The sequence below is a fragment of the Zootermopsis nevadensis genome, unplaced genomic scaffold (assembly GCF_977971745.1).
Source record: "Zootermopsis nevadensis isolate Lab colony 2312 unplaced genomic scaffold, Znev_1.0 Znev_ptg000012l, whole genome shotgun sequence".
Lineage (NCBI taxonomy): Eukaryota > Metazoa > Arthropoda > Insecta > Blattodea > Termopsidae > Zootermopsis > Zootermopsis nevadensis.
Genome location: NW_028259144.1, coordinates 15,209,120 through 15,230,232, shown reverse-complemented (window position 1 = coordinate 15,230,232; position 21,113 = coordinate 15,209,120). Strand labels below are relative to the sequence as shown.

The 21,113-nt window shown below is 36.4% G+C and overlaps 1 protein-coding gene across 4 annotated transcripts in view; it reads left to right on the top strand.

Annotated features, from left to right (window-relative positions):
- The window catches only part of LOC110828347 (phospholipid-transporting ATPase VD), a 75,358-nt gene that overhangs the window by 38,540 nt on the left and 15,705 nt on the right, over positions 1-21,113 (top strand). For all 4 annotated transcript variants that reach the window (XM_022060979.2, XM_022060977.2, XM_087348103.1 and 1 more), the window contains exons 3-17: positions 1,889-2,093; positions 3,032-3,224; positions 4,494-4,750; positions 4,987-5,136; positions 5,887-6,000; positions 6,845-7,057; positions 8,027-8,696; positions 10,012-10,167; positions 11,641-11,862; positions 13,364-13,616; positions 14,726-14,872; positions 16,705-16,859; positions 17,553-17,755; positions 19,433-19,556; positions 20,083-20,240. In XM_022060979.2, coding sequence (XP_021916671.2) covers positions 1,889-2,093; positions 3,032-3,224; positions 4,494-4,750; positions 4,987-5,136; positions 5,887-6,000; positions 6,845-7,057; positions 8,027-8,696; positions 10,012-10,167; positions 11,641-11,862; positions 13,364-13,616; positions 14,726-14,872; positions 16,705-16,859; positions 17,553-17,755; positions 19,433-19,556; positions 20,083-20,240 — 3,220 coding nt within the window. The remainder of the gene's footprint in view (positions 1-1,888; positions 2,094-3,031; positions 3,225-4,493; positions 4,751-4,986; positions 5,137-5,886; positions 6,001-6,844; positions 7,058-8,026; positions 8,697-10,011; positions 10,168-11,640; positions 11,863-13,363; positions 13,617-14,725; positions 14,873-16,704; positions 16,860-17,552; positions 17,756-19,432; positions 19,557-20,082; positions 20,241-21,113) is intronic.

The window sequence follows — 21,113 nt, the reverse complement described above, 5'->3', positions numbered from 1 at the left end:
CGTAGAAAGAATGCTAGAAGAAATATTGTTACAAAGGCTTTTTAATTTTCATCCATAAGGAATAAAATACATTGTCGTCATAGAAAATGGTGGATTGAAACCAGAATAAACCCTTATCCTGACCTTTAATGGCAAATGAAAAAAACTGACATGACAGTCGCAATAGCCGGCCTACGTTAGTAGAAGAGGGATAGTTTTTATTTAAAGTTTTAAAAATTCTAACCCAATTAAAGTATGGTCATACGTGTACAGATATTATACACAGACAATAAAAGTAATTTTTATTCTGTAATGTATTATAGATCTAAAATATTGCTCATAATATACCATTAAAGTAAAACGGTAGTGAGAAATACCAGTGGCTACATAATTTCAGCGTTGCACCCGAGGTCCTCTCCGACTAGCCTTTACGAAATACGGGTGGTTTATTTAACGACGCTGTCAGTAGCTCACATGTAGCGTCGAACGATAGAATGAATTACGACTCGAGAAGAATGTGAAAGAACACAGTCATCGGTACGTTTTCTGATTTACCTGGAGGGACTGAGTGAAACCGTGGAAAGCTTCAGGATAGTCTTTCTCCAGGTCGAGATTCGAACTCAGTAACTCCTGAATACGAAGCAAGTTGCTGCCCTTTCGACTTCGGCGTTCGGTAACACGACTGATTTAACTGTTATGTTTCTGCATCCTGCGTGTTGATACTTGTCGAAATTGAATAAATTCGGTGCCACGTTTTTGTGTGTATGCGTGTTTGTGGAGGGGGGGGGGAGGCAGTGATTATTCCTAACCTTAGAGTTCATTTTAAATTAAAGTATGAAAGGTATTTATTAGCGTAGTTTTCGCGTCATTAGTTTATTCACGTAGACCAGTGGTATTCAACCTGGGGTACGCGTACCCCTGGGGGTACGCGAAATTTTTAAAAAATATATATTATTTTATGATAAACACTGAATAATCAGTAATGTAATTTATTTAATTTATTTTAGATGTAGATTATATAATATGTATAACTTGAATTATGTACCAACAACTTTGGGGGTACAAAGTTGAAGAGAAATTATATCTGGGGGGTACATGAACAAAAAAGGTTGAATACCACTGCTCTAGACCATACGCAGTAAGAAGCAAACTTGTCATCTTTGCGTCGTTCCACTACGCACAGATGACTAGTGTTGAAGACCAACGATAATTAATTGGAGAGCGTGTGTGTAATTAATGACTTCACCCAGCAGATTTTGGTGTTATTTCTTTTCATAAACATACTCAAAGTATGGGTCCGGAGATAGGGATTAGCTCTATCTAGTGGGCCCAACTGTGTAGGAACCTGAAGACGGAGATAGAGTCCAATCTCCGAAACGTCGTTTTACGTTTTATATTTACTAGACGATGGATAATATCCAAGTAAATTTTTATTCAATTGACTCTTCACCATCGTCAAGAAGTTTTAGATTTGATATACTCAAAGAATGGATTCACGCAAAATTGCACTGCAGTAGTGAAATGTGTTTGTTTAAACATGAATCCTGAATTAGTCCAGAACAGTACCTTCTAATATTCCCGAGCTCTTGTCCTGGAGTTTATTGTACAGCTTTTGGCTTTCGGGGATGAGCCGAATCGAATGTTAAAAATTATTCAACGTTTCAACAAACATTTAAGCTGCCATTTACAGGGTGAAAACGTAATGGTTGGGCATTTTGGCTGCCTGTGGCAGGCAATGGGTCGCAAGTCTGCAGAAACGCTGGATAATTCTCAACACTTTTGCACGGCTTATCCCTGAAAGCCGACGTTGTACATCCAACACTGAGTTGTTGCAGTGTATCCTTCTGACACCATCTTCCTTGAAACTAAATGATAACAGTATTTTAATTTCCATCGTTTTATTTTACAGTGATGAAGAGCGTTACAAGAAAGTTCTCTGGAAGAGTGTGAGAGTTGGGGATCTCATTCACCTTTCCAACAATGAAGTAATACCAGCTGATATTCTGTTGCTGCGATCGAGCGATCCCCACGGGCTGTGTTTTATTGACACTTGTAATTTGGACGGAGAGACCAACCTCAAACAACGAGAGGTGGCCAGAGGATTCACTGAACGAGTAAGAACAGTTGTTTTTCGTATCGTTCGTTTTTCTTGGTTGGAGTTCAATGAACAACTTCATCTTTTGTGGGCGAGATGAGTGAAATGTTGAAAATTATCCATCATTTCGGCAAACATTGCGTTTTCCATATTCAGGATGAATTTAGAATTATAGGTTATTTTGGCAGCCTTGCTTAGGGCAAAGCAGTAGGCGTTGAGTTGGATTTGATGGAGCAGAATGTTAGAACGGAAGGGTGGTCTGCTTTCCAGCGTGACGGTGCTGGTTGCCCTGAGGTTTCAGGCGTGCCACATTTTTTTTTTCCACACGTTATATTTAGAAGAAGGCAATATCTTATCTTTCGAAATTAGGATTCTTAATATATGGATGTGTGTGTGTATACACACATAAACAGGATGTCCCAAAAGGATGCTTGTATACACGCAAACGACATTTTAATAAACTAATAAATTGGATTTCTATGGTTTTTATTCATAAACAAAAATACATTATCAATAGTTTCATGACTAATGGAACGTATTTTGTCAGTATTGGTGTTCTGGTTTGTAATGCCGTGTGGACTAAAGGTGTAGACTATGTTTCTTTGTAATGTTGGTATCTAGTGGTATCTTTTTCCTTGAATTTATTATGGTAGTTGGCCTCTCCATTCCTTCATGTTTGGTATTCAGTTTCTTACTGGAGTTCTTAAGATTGTTATAATGTGGCTGATGTCGCTAAAGCATTGGTAATATCAGTTGCCTCTATTTAACATTGCGTAAGCACAATATTGCTGAAGCTGTAAATATTCAGTCAAACACATCAAAATGAAATAAAATGCATATAGGAATCTCAGCCAGCCTGTTTATATTGGCTTATAAATATACTGTGTAATGTTTATTTTGTCTGTGAGTTTGGGTTTTTCTTAATCTTACTTCCTCTTCTTGGTTGCATGCTTACAGCAAGATGTTTTTGAGCCAAGGAAGTTCAGATCGGTTGTGGAGGTTGATGGTCCGACAACGAAGATCTACAGGTTCCATGGTGCCATAGTTCATCCAGCTGGTGAAAGAATCCCTGTTGGAACCGAGAATTTGTTACTTCGGGAATGCGTTCTTAAGAACACAGACTTTGTTGAAGGAATAGTTGTGTATGCAGGTAGGAAAAACATGTTGTCTACCAGTATTGTCATTGTTTATCCATTGTTTTGTAAGGGCATGAAACTTTGATCTGTAACCCTGAAAGAACACAGAATGAGGGTGTTGAGGAGAATATTTTGACTTAACACAGAGGAAGTAACAGGAAGATGCAACAAAATTTATATTTAGAAGTGTATTATTAGTGATCAAATAAAGGAAAGTGAGTTGGGTAGAGCATGTAGCATGAATGGGGGAAATTATATGTACATACAGGGTTTTTGTTAGAAGGTCAAAAGACCTAGTTAAAATAACAATTAATATTAAAATTAATTTAAAAAATAATATAGACTGGATTCATTTGATGAACATTGTCTATATATCTTAATGAAACATGGAACATTTATTAATGTGCGATGAGCCTGTTCTGCCAAACAGGTGTTGCATTACATGATTTGAATTTCAGGTGAAGACTATCATGACGAGTCTTTTTTCCAGGTTTTTTCCAGTTTTTCAAGGCAAATTTTTGTATAATCCGTGAAAATAGTATATGGTCCATTCCTCTCACATTCCTCCCACTTTATCATAGGCAGTAATTCAATTCAATTCAATTCAGTTCTTTATTATTAGTGTGCTGTATCAACAGCCTGAAGGCCAATTAGAGATACAGCACAGAGATGAGCTCACGAACACAATAAAAGCATAAAAGGTAAAACAAGCAGAATAAAAAATACATTAATGCGGAGGACGTTAATACACAACAAAATTGCTACTAAATATATTAGCATATTTGTAAAAATAATTTAAATCAGTTAAGTAAATTATATTATTGTAGAATGTGAAGAAGTGTAACAATTTTCGTCTCGAATACGTCCGAGTCCCTGCAGACGACATTAGCAGCTGATGCGCATCTAGCAGAAGGACTGTTTTTTGATCAGAGGGCTAAAACTGAACATAGAAAAATCTCTCAGATTCCGAGCAGGGATGCGGAGACCGACAGCTTCCAGAAGGGAAGGACAGCGTTTAAAACCGCGGTAAACCTGTGCAAGGAACACTGCATCACTGCAATGCCTTCTCTTCTCCCAACAGAATTAATAATTCACACTTCATAGTCTCAGGACTTAATGAAGCGTAGTAAAATAATCACGTAACCTGTCTGTCACTATTCTCCCAACATAATCCACATTTTCTGTCGTTTTGTACCTTCTCTCATACTGAAGATGGAAGTTGTTCTTCATCCAGCTTTCAGGAAGAAATCATTTCTAGTTTCATTCTCATCTTTTGTTGGTAGGTCATGAGACAAAGGCAATGCTGAATAATGGTGGTCCTCGTTACAAGCGTTCAAACCTGGAACGGCAGATGAATTTAGATGTCATATGGTGTGTCTTGATACTGTTTGTGCTCTGTGTGATTGGTGCTGTTGGCTGCAAGCTGTGGCTGTCTTCCTATGAAAACTATGATAACCACTCAGTGCCTTTTATTCCTCTTGCTGAGAGTCCCGTCAAAGAGGGATTTCTTGGGTTCTGGACGTTTATAATCATCTTACAGGTATGTTAATAGATCATACGTACAGAATGAAGGTTTCTTCTTAGAAACAGTAATGGCTGTTTGAACGTAACTAACCATTAAGAAGAAATAAATAGCTCAAAAAATGTTTTGTTGGCATAGATGAGACCCCTGTCTGACATAACAGAAAAACTAAACCCGATGAATGCAAATTAGAGGTTAGCTATGTGTTGGTTTGTTTTGGAAGCAACTGACAAGTGTTTTTTTGTTTGTTTTAGGTTATGATTCCTCTATCTCTGTATGTAACAATAGAGATGGGAAAGCTAATGCAGGTGTACCACATTCACAATGATATTGATATGTATGACCCTGAAACTAATAAACAAGTTGAGTGCCGTGCTCTCAATATCTCTGAAGAACTGGGACAGGTAAGAATCCTTCTTGTCAATAGATCATTGTGTTTTGGAATGTTTTAGTATTTAATGTATGAAAAAGATTTTTTATTTTGTTAACATCTATAATAATTGGTCACTGAACAGTTTTAACTGGATTAAAATTATGTAAACAAGGACAGCTTTACTGCTTTTGCCTTGAATGAGTCTGCCTATATTGAAGAATGCTGCACTGTTGGATAGATCCCTGTATGTACAGGCATACCTCGGAGATATTGCGGGTTCAGTTCCATGCCACCGCAATAAAACAAGTTACGTGAATTTTTTGGTTTCCCAGTGCATATAAAAGTTATGTTTGCACTATATTGTAGTATATTAAGTGTGCAATAGCATTGTGTCTAAAAAGCAATGCGAGAACATTGTGAGAATTGCCAAAATGTGACACAGAGACACGAAGTGAGCACATGCTGTTGGTAAAATGGCGCCGATAGACTTGCTTGATGCAGGGTTGCCACAAACCTTCAATTTGTAAGAAATTCAATTTCTGCGAAGCACAATAAAACGAGGTACGCATGTATAACCAGCTTTTCTTTTATAGAATCTGGTAATTGTTTAGCTGGTCACAAAAGTGTCTGCCTTTTGAGGAATGCAAAGGGTTTATTACCTTGTTCATAAGAGTTCAGCATTGGACTCTGTTCTGAACCAGTTGAATGTAATCAACTTACTTGCATCCTTTATCTTTTCTGTTGTAATTGTAATATAATTTTCTTCTAAATTTTTTTGTAGGTGCAATATATTTTTTCTGACAAGACCGGGACACTCACAGAGAACAAGATGATATTCAGAAGATGTTCAATAGGTGGAGTTGATTATAATCACCCACCTCCTGAAAATGTACAGGTGAGTTCTTCAAAGTCTGAAGGCGTGCACATTATAATGGTTTATAATTTTAAATAAGTGTGAGGATTTGAAGTTCACAAACAGAATAAACAAGATAAACTACTGAGAATATTCATTGAATGTGATGGGGAAATGACAGTATTTAATCAAAAGTGACTTTCATAGAATTTATTTACTACTTGTCAGTGAATTTATCTCACTGTGTTTTAATGATCAAGGACAAGTAAAGACTGTTGTTTTATAATCTGTTGAATTTCTCAATTGCAGTATTTTTAATTGAAAGAAAATCCTTGTTCTTGAAGAATATGAAGGTTTTTTACTATTGCCACGAAAGCTTGTCATTGGATTTTATCTCAAACCTATTCAACTCATTTTAAATCCTCACATTTATTCCCATTATAATTTGAAAACTACAAAACAAATATAATATTTTACTTCATATTTTGGAGTTTCTATCTTCAATTCTTTCCCCAGAGACGGTTTATTCTTATTAAATTTTTAAAGTAAGTCTTTATTGCTTCTTTTAAAATGCTTCTTCATTTTGTTGAGGCAAATATTCTGGCTTCCAGACCACATTAGTTCTAAATAAAGAAGTTGAATTCTCTTGCAAAATGTTTCATGCATTTTTTCTACAAAGTAAAGTATTAGGGATCATGCATTTTCTCTAGGATTATGGTACAGTGCAGACAGCCCTCTGTTGTGTTATGTAGTGATGGTGTCTGTTTCAGTAGTCTGATTACATACTTGAGACCAAGTAAGTCTGCAGCTGTGGAACATTATCTTAAATGCCAGATCTTGGATTAGAGCAGTGAAACTATTAAATGGTACTGGTATTTTTGTGCAGAACCTGAGACTGCGACCAGGGGCCCCTATGCCACTGTTGGTGAACCCACAGCTGCAAGAAGAGCTGTATCAACTGAACCTACAGCATGTACTTGAAGAAAGTGGTCAGGGTGACATGCGGCAAGCCCCCCATGCACAGCGCATTCAGGAGTTCCTCCTGCTGCTGGCAGTGTGCAACACTGTAGTGGTGTCTCGACACCCCCATCATGATATGGTGAATAATATAGTCTGTTATTGTTTATACCAAAAGGGTTTTCTTAAACCAACAACATGGCTATATTCTGTTGATATGTGAGTGATTACTGAGGCATTCTATTTTCATTAAATTTCAGATCTAAATTTTTTGCAGTAGCTGATATAGAATTGTAGAGCTCTCGCTCTTCCCCCCCCCGGCCCCCACCCTATAAGCAGCTGGTGATTTTTTTTATAAAATTGTTGGTGGGTTTGACATTTTTTGATTACATTGTGTGAATTTTTAAGTAATTCTTTTTCTGCTGTAATAATTGTCCATCAGTGTCATAGTTAAAGTCTCCTCAGTCTTATAAAAGAGTAAGGAAATAATATTTTCACTAGGAAAAAGAGACTTAGTATGTAATTTATATTATTATCTAAAAGAAACTTTACCAGGAACTAAAGCGTCATGAATATTACTTATTCTTCAACAAGTATGTTTTCAGTGAAGAAAACCTAAGTTAAATGCAACTGCTGTTTGCATGGTAGAGAATCTTCCTCAGACAGTTGTTGGTTATCAAAGGCTGGTTTTGTTGTGACAGTTAATGAACCTTCATATTTCTGTCCACAGTCCAGTAACCGTCATCTTCTTTTCTGTAGTCAGTTGCCTAGTTTGTTTTGAAGTTAGGATAACTGGTGCCTGTGTGTAAGGTGATATCTTTTCAGAGCATTTTCTTTTTCACATTTAACGCTCTTCTCCCTCAATCCTGGAAAGCTCTTTCCAGTTCTCTTTTTGTTATGTTTTATCTACATGGCCCCCTCCCACTATAAAACCTCCATATCTCAGTGACTATGGCAAAGAGCAGGATATTTGATAGTGATGAGAAGTGCACAAATACCCATGTGTTAAGATTTGAACCTGTTATTATAGTTTACAGTCTGTATAAGACCACATGAGCCTATACTGCTCAACTGTGCATACCTGATGACAATTTGTTTATTTCATTCACAGATGAATGCTAGTGGTGTGATAGAATCAGTTCAAAATGTGCTTGGCAGTCACTCTGGAGCCAACATGAATGCAGTGTCTTCACATCTCTCCCATTGTGATGAGAATCCATCCTCTGTCACATCAAAACAGTCTGTTGCCATTGCTGTCAGGGGCTCACAGATTGACAAATATTCTCGCCTCTCAGAGTCCCGATCTGTAACCCCCTCCCCTCCCCCTCCACATGCCCATTCCTATCCTCCACATACATCTGTTAACATTCCCCCTTCTGATGCAACTCCCTTTGGTAGGCGGACATTAAATTATACTGGAAGTGGGATAACCTCAATGGAATTTCCACATCAACCTATTTTGTCTCCTATCAACTCTTCTTCTGAAACAACGCCAACCACTGAGTCACCCACAATGCCACAAGCAGCCAAACAAATTAGTCGACCAAAACTTCTAAATGTACCATCTTTACTGTTGGTTGGTTCAAATAAAAAGTCTTCAAGCAGTAAAGGAGGGAACTCCCAGAATTCACAGCAGAGGTCAGCCACACCTTCCCCATGTGAACTGAAGCCAATTTTTGAGGCGGAGAGTCCAGACGAATTGGCATTAGTAGATGCTGCCTACAGTTACAACTGTCGCCTAGTGAAGAGAACACCCCAGTTTGTTACAGTTTCTTTACCAGGTTAGTGCCTAATTACATCAGGACTAGGTAATGCAGAATTTTCTTGACACTGATGAACATACAAGGTACATTACAACTAATAAAATTACAAAGTAAAACAGTGTTCAGGAGCTTTGCAGTTAGAATCTAGATTCCTAGTAATGAGTCACTTGGAGTCACCTTAATGTGCTTATAAAGATTCTGGAATGTTGCATCATGTAGTCTGGTAAACGTTATTGATATTTCAGAGGTGCTTGCTGCCTCTGTCTTCAGTGCTTCACATAATGCAGGGTTCTGAAATTTTATAGAATTAACAGAACAACATGACCAAGTGAAATCTGTATTCATTTTTCAGGTTAACAGCAGTAACTAATTAAGTAGTGTGGCATTTTGTATGAAGATGGAACTAGCATGTACCGCTAAACATAAACATTTTATTACATTAACAAATCCCAGCAGGGACAGGGACTTTTTGTGTCTGACCTTGTTCAAAAAGACTGACCCACCCAGCCATTTTGTCAGTAGTTACCAGGGCTGTTTCCTTGTTAAGTGGCCAGAGTATGAAACTGGCTAACTACAAGTTGCGCAAATGCACGTATTAACATCGTACTGTCTGTCTGGCTGTCTGGCTACACATAATGACTTGTAACAGATTTTAATTTATTTTTAAGGGGAATTTTGCTAAAGTTTGTCAGCATATTCAAATTTGTGTTTAAATCGGGCAACAATGATAGGCACTTCACATGAAGACCTGACCCTTTTTCTGCAAAAGTGGTTGTGTTGAACTTTATTCACAAAGTTCAAAGCTCATATTCTGGTGAACTTGCCAGAATTGTTATGCGTGTTTGCCATTGCAAAGATAGCTGCAGCACAAAACTTCAAGGATATATTTAACAAATTTATTGTACCAGTAGTGGGTGTTTAATATTGGAAATGGATCATTAAACTGTATGTTTATTAATTTTGAGCTCTCCTAATCATATAGATTAAAGCATTTGAATAAAAGTATTGTTATGAGTGAATTAGAGTACAGATAATCAAGATATTTGCTTCAGATGGAATACTCTCATTGCATTTTCCCGAGTTAATATTTTTGGTATATTTATTTTTGCAGTTTCACAAATCATTCCTTAATGAGAACTTCACAAATAGATTGAGAAAATTTAAAAATCAGTTATGAACGTAGCTGGCACACAAAAAGTATAGTTTCATTTTGAATAACTGCTGTGTCTCATCATGTAAAATGATTGTGGTAACTCTACTCTAAATATGATAACTGGAATTACTGTGCATTATTTTCATGTGAATCTCTTTTAAATGCTGTGTTTCCTTCCAGGTGAAGGTTTGCTTGACTTTGAAGTCTTGCAGGTGTTACCATTTGATTCTGCACGGAAATGTATGTCAGTGGTACTGAGACATCCGGTTACAAGAGAGAAAATCCTTTATTGCAAAGGAGCAGATTCAACAATTCTGCCTCAGCTTGCTCCATCAGGTTAGTACATAAGTGTGAAAGGAAGCTTCGGTATTCAGTTCACAAAAAAACTACATAAGGGATATGAAGTAAGAGGGAATGTAAACACTGCATAAAAAGGAAACTCACGTTTCGTACCTAGTTTTGTTAGAGTGATTTAATGAAGGATGAACTGGAAAGAACATGCTTCTAACTTACTACTGGTATTGCAGACATACTTTCACGTTAAGTAAGGATGATATGTTGTGAGTTGGAGATGGAAATGTGGGTGTGGAAAGGGATAGTGAAGCGGCAGCAGAGAGCAGTTCCCAGGGTGACAGTAGTGATGAATAACTTTGTAACATGATATGTGAGTCAAGATTTGTTGTTTCATGTAATAACTTACGAAAATATTATGTATTCTTGGGAATAGTAAATTCATTTTGTTGTTAAGGCCTATAACAATTCTTTCTCACTTGAATTACACATCCCAGTATTTGATCACAAAATACAGGAAATATATGTGAGATTTACATGAGTAAATACAGTATTATGCTGAGTTATATGATATTACAGAAATACATGTTCCACACAATTCAAATCTCTATGGGTTGAGAATACCTGTTAGTTTAGTAGAGCAAGAAATTAAGAGCGAACTGCAAACATGTATATTTATTTTGTTAGACTTTGTCCATTGTCTAGTTCTTCGTATATTTAAAACCAGAATATTTTTGAAGCCAGCTGTACTTCCATCTCTGGATTGGTGCTGGTAGGCTAGAAGCTTACTCTGTTGTTTCCCTTGTTAAGGTGGTTTTAATGTTACAAAGGTTGTTTTAATTATTCAAATAAAGAACTTTAATGTTAATGAATCTTTATATGTTATTCTTTTTCTAGGTTTTATAGGATTCTCATCTTAGTTTAGGGCTTTGTGAAATATTAATCTGGCCCTATCTATCCATCTGCCTGTAAGTCCTTTAAATGTTGATAGGATACTATGAATCTTATATAAATAACATTTTGTGTAATTTTAAGGAAGGAGTAGAGATTGGGCTGCATTCAGACAACTTGATTAGAGATGGTGGATTCTTCCTAAGCAGGTCATGGAAGCCTGTTACTTAAACCCGTGAAGAACAAAAAAAGATTCTGAGAGCAAGACACGCATTTGCTTTTGATCTGAGCTTCCTTTCTGAGGCCCTCTAAAGGGATTGTCTTTTCTCTTCTCTTGGCCTTGCCTACCTCTCTGGTTGCCCTGAAAAGGGCACTTTCTTGTTTCTTGCTCATGCTGGAACAGAATTATCTATGTCTCCCATCCATTTTCTATGGCACTGAATGGCCAGTCTTCTTGACCTGACCCTCCTTTTTTCGTCCTTGAAGATGGAGGCAGCATAATCACCCAAAACTATGTTAAAACAACCAGATGACTATACTGCATAACATCCCCAAAGAGCTGTATCTAAGACACATCAAATCCTACAATATTCTGTGAAGTTCATTGTATACATTGATTTGTTCTAGATGACTTCATGATGCAGCAGCTTATATTTCGAACACAGCAGCATCTTAACTCGTATGCTCGTCAAGGTCTCAGAGTTTTAGTAATGGCCCGAAGAACTCTGTCAGATGTGGAATATAATGATTGGCTGCGGAAACATAGTGAAGCAACACTGGGACTGGAGAACAGAGAGAGGAGGATAAGGGAGAGCTATTCCAGGCTTGAAACAAATCTGACATTGCTTGGTTAGTTCCTCAGTCAGGTTGTGATTCATTTTAAACTGATCATATTGTAGACTGTGTTTCTGTGTAAAGCATATTGTTTCATGACCAATTCACAATTTTATACTGTTAGTGGTTATTAATTAATATCTTATTTTAACCCAAGAATTCAAGTTTTTTATGCATTTTACAAGGTTTATTTTACCTATTGTATTATTGTTCATTGTGTATGTTTATGTTACTTTCGTTGTTTCATCTTTTACTTAGTGTTATGAAGGAACATCTTCCTTCTTAAGAATCCCATTGTTTATGTTTATTACTACTGCAGCTTTGTCACATCATTTTGATGGAACATTAAAAGCTGAATTAGTCTTACTCAACAATAGTCCTATCTCTTTTAGACTTAGAAGACTAAATTTCAAAATCACCAGCATACATAGGTATGTTAATTTGAATGTTTTTTCTAACTTATATTACAAGATTATTAAATCTCTCATTTGTAAAATTTCCAGTCATCTGCCTGACTTTAGAGAGTGGGTTTCGTTTTTACTTCAACCGTTTTATAATTACAAAATTATTAATTGTCTCATAGTTATCTTTATTGCACAGTTTTATGTTTCTTTGAGTGTGTAACTTTAAGAAGATTTTAGAATTTTCTTCACCTTCCATCTGTTTTATTTGTTAGATAACTGGAAACTCTGAATCTTAGATTAGTTATCAAATAACCAAAGGTAGCATCTAAGTAACATGTCTCATATGTCATATCCCAAGCAGGTGCAAGTGAATGTTAATACTGACCAAAACAAAGTTTAAAAATGTGTATGTACATGCAGTCTCATGTAGAAATTAATTATACATGTACTGTTCAAACAGTGCTCTGTGTTGTTTGTATTTAGAAGTGGTATTTCTCTCCTGAGTTGAATTATATAATTGACCAATAAAATAGTGTGTGTATTGAAGGTTTTTTATATAATAATTTATTGATTTTATAGGTATATATTTTTTGTGAGACGTCTGAAAGTTATTGATTTGGTAAGTGACTGGTAGCTTCTCAAGAAATACTGTGGTCCATGGAGTAAATTATTTCTTACAGAGTTGTGTTGTATGCGCTTTTTAAATTTGAAGTTACAGTTATCTGATCCATATGTGATATTCTGACTGAGAATTAAAATTTTCTATGTACCAGAACAGTATTTCCCTACTACACAAAGTTTATACATAATGGGGTAGTCATGGTATATCCATCTATGTATACACACATTTTATCTACTGGATTAGTTTACATATTTTGATGAGATATGGTACATAAAATCTAAGAAGTTTTCATTGGTTTACAACAGCTCCTTGCTTTAGAAGGTCAAGTAAAAAATTATTTGTATGTCACATAAAATATAGATCTCTTTGGGATTTACACATTTTGTTTTAAATGTTTTTGCTATCCATGTGTAAGACATAATTTATGACTGTGGAGTGAAACATCTTTATGTTGATTTTCTCTGTAATTTTGATGACTACTGTGTTGCAGGAGCCACTGGTATTGAAGACAGACTGCAGGATGGAGTACCAGAGGCAATAAGCTCCCTGATTAGTGCTGGGATAGTGATTTGGGTGCTGACAGGTGACAAACCAGAGACTGCCATTAATGTAGCATACTCAGCGAAACTTTTCTCACCACAGATGGAGTTGCTGAAACTATCTGCCAGGTCAAGAGATGCAGCTGAGAGCACAATATTGTTTTATCTGGCAGATATTGAGAGACAGTCTCCTCCAGATATTGGGTGAGGCTTGAACATATAAGTAAAGTAAAGTTTGTCCCACTATACGCCATGTAGGCGTTTGGGGTGAGTGGAGGTATAGCTCCTCTCTTCCTTGACCCCGGCACTAGATGGGGGTGAGTGGTCAGCATCACGCCCCGGCCGGCTTTACCCCCGGGAAAGGACCCCGGTACCCATTGTAGAGGAGGCTGGGTGGGCCCCAGAGCCGGTCTGGACGCAGAAGCTAGAGGAAAAATCCTCTGCCCCCGTCGGGGATCGAACCCCGGTCGTCCAGCCCGTAGCTAGTCACTATACTGACTGAGCTATCCCGGCTCTTGGCTTGAACATATGAATTATTTAAATATAGATGTCTTGTCAGGTGATTGGCATCTAGAATTTTAAATGTATTTTGTGTGGTTGGATGGGGAGTGAAAAGTAATATGCATGTTTTTAGTGTTTTTGGTTTATTTGTCGTATTATTGATATTTTACTATACTGTTTTGGAAAATAGGAACTTTTTCATATTTTAAATTTACTATCTTAGTTATATTGAAAACCCATTTATTTTTAATCTCTCTATTAATGCATGAAACGTGATAAGATGCCAGTGTATCTCCATCAGTATAGTGACTGGCTACGGACTGGACGACTGGGGTTCGATCCCCAATAGGGGCAGAGGATTTTTCCATCAAGTAGAATTGAATTTACATTACATAACTTTAATTTGTGATTTGTTATAAGTATATTACACTGAGACATGGTTTCTAGTGTTTGTTGTCATTTTTTGCACAGCTTGTCTATTTTAAATTTATTGTATTAGAATGATGATAAATCTCTAATCCTGGTGACCACATGGAATTATCAGCCATTTTCACACTTGGATAGCAGTTGTGAATCACATCTAGAATATATATGTTTGTTTATGTTTTTTGATGGTGTATGAAGGACGGACCCCTAATGTAAGAAATTATATGATTTCCTAAATATGATATAGAAATATTCTGTGGTCAGACAAAATCAGGACACAAACTGAGCTGCAGCAGCTATAAGAATGGGTTTTGTAATTAATGCCTATAAAATACACAATGTTTAAACAACCCATCAGCAAATCATCATTATTTTTATATTTTCAGAATTGTAGGAGGACCTCCAGGTTTAAACCAGGTGGTAGTGTTTGCACGAGCTACTATTTCTCCTAGAGACACTCCATCACAGCATCAGAGGGGGCCCCTTCATGCCAATAAAAGGAGGGCCCTTGTTATTGATGGTAAAACCCTCACGTAAGTTGCTGATGCTATATGAAAGTGTGATAGTAAATTCTGAAGATTTTGATACAAATTGTAGTAACCATGAAAACAATATTATTCTTCAATAGCTTACACAACACAAAACTAAATTATAAGCTTGTGCAATGGTAAAAAAACTGGCTTAATTTATAGCTTAAGAAAATTTGCAGATACATTTATACAGTGTGGTGTGAGATTAGTATTATTAAAAAAAAGTCAGTAATAAAAAAATAATGGTACATGAAAACCAAGTTGCTCTGTCATGAGTTTCTGTTTTGTAAACTCAGAGGAGTTAGGAAATGTATGCATAACATAATAATTCCAATGTATTTGTGAGAATTTCACCTTTGCAACTGATTCTAGTGATGTCAGAGTTGTATGTTGCCAGTGACTTTTATATTGAAGAGGTGTCTGGCACCTGGCTATATGTGATGCCTTCATCGTGAAGATTTCTCACATAGTTGTACAGCTGGCTGGGGATTACCCATCTATCATGCAGTGATCTTGGATCTGGAGTCAGTGACCTGGGGCTCAGGCCAGTGACCAATGACATTAAATGAGGACTGATGTACATTGGGCCTCAGGTCAATGTGACCTTTAGCTTGGCATCAGTGACATTTCACCTATGTCCAGTGACCTTGGAACTGGGGCCAGTGCAAGTCTTCATGCAAATTGCTCCTTGTTGTCCAGTTTTAACCAACTCCTGTATATCATATTTTATGAAAATGTGTTCAGTATTTTGTGTATACTGTAACCGTTCCTCTTTTTCTTTGCTTGGGTGGCCTTGGGTCAGCGACGATTTACTAACCGTCTCTTCTTCTGCTCTTGGGTAAAACGAGACATGAGACTCTTACGCTGGGTTTACGGGGTTTAATTAAAGATCGCCTCAGCTGTGTCTTTAGGTATTTATTTGCAGGTGATTGTTGAATTAATTCCTCCGCACGATACTGGCAGATGATGCAATTTTGTTTGAGAACAAAGTAAAGTGAATACACTTATGCGTCCATGATAACCGACTAAGAATTTATATTGTTAAAATTTGAGGACGAACTTACACCAACTGATAACTGACAACTGCAACTCACGACTGTCTACTGAAAGAAGTTTGTCTCTCGAATATATTAATTTCTCACACTCATTCCGAAATATGAATTTTGTAACATCATTGGTTCGACTTCCTGCTTTGTTTTGTGATTGTTGGAATAATTTGAATTTAAATCAGAATAACTTTTCTCTGATTGGTCGGTTTGATACCCAAGGCCAACTGTGACAGTTTACATCGCACGGTGATGCTAGGTCACTTATGCCTACTTTTGCATAAACCCAATTAATAGGGGTCTGACCTCCTAGGGGTGAAATACTGCAATGGCCTGTCAAAGTATCCAGTTACAAGAAGTTTTGAACTTCTTGAATGTGAATTTTTCGAAAGGACAGCTGACAGTGACAAATGTAGGTCTATGTTCCGCTGACCCTTCGCGACATGTGCAGGTGTAAATGTATTGTAAACGGAAACATTACTTCATCCTTGATGGGTGGTCATAGTCCGAGCCTGACCTCATGACTAGACGATTATACCATGGAAGTTACATGAATTGTAAAGTGTGTTATTAAATAATTACTCTGTTATGTACAGCTTCCATATTTTCTGTGAAGATGATGAACCAGTTATATTTATTATCATTAAAATGTGGCATCCAGAAACTGTGCTGTACCTTGAGGAGCTATTTTTCATTTTACTGCAGGGGATGAGGTGGAACTCCAGATGAATAAATTAACTTGGGTTTGTAAGAGCAGTGGTAAATATTTTTGTTCATGTTTTATTTCAGGTACATTCTGGATCAACGCTCAAACTTGCAGAAACCATTTTTGCAGCTGACCTGTTACTGCAGTTCTGTCCTTTGCTGTCGAGCCACACCCTTACAGAAGGCGTACATTGTGAGGGTTGTCAAGGAACAGCTCAAAATGAGAACACTTGCAATAGGTGCATCCTACATTTTCACATGTTTTGCAAAGGCTGACATAATTTTATTTGAATAAGATACAGTGCCACCAAAGAAAATACAAGAACTGTTGAGTGGAGATTCCACTTCCTCCCCTTCTTCTTGGAAGAATCTTTTCTCTCTCTGCTAAGCCACCCAATACTTTTTCTCGTTTACAAGCCGTTACTTTGCACTTAACTGTTGTTGAACTACACGTGATTCACTGAATAATATGGAAGATGGTGTATAAACATTTTGTTCATAGTTATTCACAATGGGGAAAGATATATTATTCTTAAAGAGATATTTTTTGATGAGAAAACAAATGGGTGTGTGTAGTGAAACCATCACGCATAAACATGATTTGATATCTCAACTTATTTTAACAGTTCTGTCACTTCTGTCTATACAATGCTATAAGTTACTGGCATTTTCATCATCAATGTGTTAGCTACACTTCTGCCATCTTCATGGTATCACACTATTTGATGTGATTATTGTTCTCACCTATTAAAAATTATGTATCTTATGTATAGTATTTTGAGTTTAACATGAATCATCTATGTAATGACTTTTATTAACCTAATCAAAGTGTGTGCTGTCTTGAAGATAGCTGGTGTAGTGTAGGTGTTGAAATAAATTGTTGTGTTAGATGGCATTAATGTGGTAAATAGTAAAGACAGCGTGGATTCCAGGTGATGGTGCAAATGATGTGTCCATGATTCAGACAGCAGATGTTGGAATCGGAATTTCTGGTCAGGAAGGGATGCAGGCTGTCATGGCATCAGATTTTGCAATTTCAAGGTTCAAGTATCTGGAGAAGCTTCTTTTGGTCCATGGTCACTGGTGTTATGATCGGCTGTCGCGTATGGTGCTGTATTTCTTCTATAAGAATGCTGTAAGTGGATTTTTGTTTTGCAAACCATTAATTATTTGAATTAAAAAAGAATATTATACATGCTCTTTTTCTGCCAAGGTTATTTTCATTACAAATGTATTAATTTATTATGCTGTCTCTCAACCCAGAAACTAATATGCTTTTGTAGGGTGTGGGAGTATTTATCTCAGAGGTTTACACCTTGGAAGAAAGAAGTCCAATTTGCATGGTAGAAAATTTTGTTTAAGTGGACAGATGCAAATTTGGTATGTGAGAGAGATGAGTGTTAAAATTGACAATTAGTTACGTAATAATTAAATTTTCTGTGGCATTTATCGTTATCCCGAGAGAAAGTCACCATACTAGAGTCTAAATGGGCTCATATGTTAAAGATAGATTTCATAATGGACTTCATAAATTTTGTGGAGGTAATTTAGTTTTAATGAAACTGTGTTAAAAAAATTTAAATTTTCTTTCCTGATTTAACCTTTATCAACCACGTGGCATGCTCATATGCAGTGCAGCTGGCTGTGTATTGCTCTGTCCTACAGCTAAGCCATTAACTTGGTATGATAAAGGGAAATAAACTAGTTTTGGTCAGACATTCAGCATGGTGTAATTAATGATATCATTTTTGTGTTATAAGCCATATTGAAAAGTCAAAAGTATTGAAGTAACTGAAATTAGCAAATTATTTTTGGTGAAAGTTTTAATTTCTTCTTCTTCACTAAAGCCATTGGATAACACAAGAACATGTTATTAAAGAGCGGCATCTGAATTTGTAAATCAGAGTACAGGTAGTCCTCGATTTACGCCGATTCACAATAACACCGATTTTGAAACCAGCAAGTCAAAAAGTGAAAGAAAAAAAAAATTACTATTACTTATAACGTTTTACAATGTTTCTCGTTCTGATTCTTATACTAAATCGTAATTCTTACATCGCTGATTTTGAATAAAAATTATAAATACAGTCATCTCTGCAATTACGTATGTTTCGTTAACGCGAATTTGCTCCAATGAGATCGATGAATCGGTAAAAGCTGTTTGTGAAATGCAAACTTTTGCATATTTGCATTTGCTCTTATACAGTTTCATTCCTGGCGCTTTAAACTTTCAAAGGACTAATTTAATCTCTGCAGAGGTCCCGGGGTTATTTTTACTACGCGATTTTCTATAGGTCGGCGTCTTACATGAATGCAGCTGTCGCATAACAGCAGAGATGACTGTACACATCAAACACATGAAAAAATCACAGTCAATCGTGGGTACCGACAAATTGCCGATTGTGTGTAAAATATATTTTTTTAAATTTCCTTTATTTTATTTATGTTATTTCAGAGCTTTAAATGTAATGCCACTATATTACTCGTTAGTGTTTGGGTGCTGGGAATGCATGTCATTGACTTCCCATTGATTTACATTATAAAAGAGTTTCAATTTACGACGATTCCATTTATGCTGGTTCGTCCAGGAACGCATCCCCAGCGTAAATCGAGGGCTACCTGTATTAGTAAATAGTTCTTCTCACCATGGATAATTGAATTATACTGTAGTTAGAGTATTATTTTGGTATATGGTGTTTCTACTAGCATAATATCATGTTAGAGCATGAAGTATATTGAAGATGACATTATTTATTGACACTTTCTGGACCGTGCTTTTATGAATATTTTATAGTTGTGTTTTGTTTTACAGACTTTTGTATTTCTCATTTTTTGGTACCAACTGTACTGTGGCTTTTCTGGATCAGTAATGATTGATCAGATGTACCTGATGTTATACAATCTGCTATTCACATCCCTTCCACCTCTTGTGATAGGTAAGTACAGCTTAATCTTGAAAGTCTGTATCTGTTGTTGTCAGAACTTTAATGATCTTAGTATTTTTGTATGTGATCTGTTACATGCAAATAGAGAGGAATTCAGTTTGTTTTATTTTATTTGCAGTTTCATACTCTGTATCCAGTATCCCAGTATATGGAAGGACCTAAAACCTATTTTTTCCCTGTGATTTTTTAAGGCAACAGTTTATTAACTTGTCATGTTTAAAACTAACTCTTTGTGGTTCTTTAACTCAACCACCACATGCAAGTGGTGCCACTGCCCACAGTATTCTTACTGCTAGTAGAAGGTAGATTGCTTGTTTCAATTTGTTTTGTTAGTGGATGGCAGAAGTTGTGGGATTTTATGCATTGTTTAGAAAATGAAATTGGTACCACCCCAGATTTTAAAGGTTATTCTATTTTTCATGAAAAGCAAATTGTTAATTGTAAATAAAGCATACCTCAACTATAGTTTTTATTACTTATTTTGTTGGTGTTATGTGGCCTGTATGTTTGTTTTTAGGTGTGTATGACCAAGATGCACCAGAAGATTTGCTGTTGGCTCGACCAAATCTGTACAGACAAGGTCGTTTAGGTTTAGTGTATAAACCGCACTCCTTCTGGATCACAATGGCAGATTCACTCTACCAGAGCATTGTTATATTCTTCCTAACTGAAGGGGTGAGTCATTGCTGATTTTCACTCAGTACTGATTCCCATCAGTAGGTTTGCCTGTATGTAGCATAATAACTCATATCATTCCTGTGTGTGTGACTGTATATACATACAGGCACACATTTGTCTTCAGCTGTCACAATCTGTTGATCATCATCTGGGTTGTGGCACCTTGTGACCTTATAGGTAGTTACCTAAAAGAATATCCTTCACTACTGTTAGAACCTCAGATCTTGGGTATGTCATGTAAAATTCTGGTAGATTGTATGGGAAGTTACTACATTTATATTTGTCTTGTTTTAAAAATGACATATTGGCTTAATTATACAATGATTGGGACTATCATTATACTGAAGTGTGAATTGTGGCTTGTCTTATGCTTCATAATAGATTGTCACTTTTTCTAGAGTTCCATTGTTAGAATCCTATTAGCAAACTATATGTGTGTCTCTCCGCCCATCTTTTATTCAAATATGGGTACTGATATATTCACACTTACCAATTTCTGCTGCTGTTGGTGCGAACAACATGACTCCTCATTTTTGGAACTTTTCATATCTTAGCCACCAGCTTGGTGACCATGTTACCTTGCCGTGGGAACAACACAAGTTCTGTTCAAGTGTGGGGTGTTGAAATTTTGTGTAATGACAGATATTTAAAATGCATGTGACTTTAATTTTGATCTTATTTTGTAAATATGAAAATCAATATTTTGCCATGGCAAATATCAAGGCATGATGGTATTGGTTTATCAGTGTTTGTAATGTGGCTTGTGGAATTTGTATGGTGACATGTTATAAATACTTTTGTTATAAGTACAAATTACATAAAAATGTTCAAAGGCTGATGGTCTGGAATTGTAAAATTTGTGTAACTGTA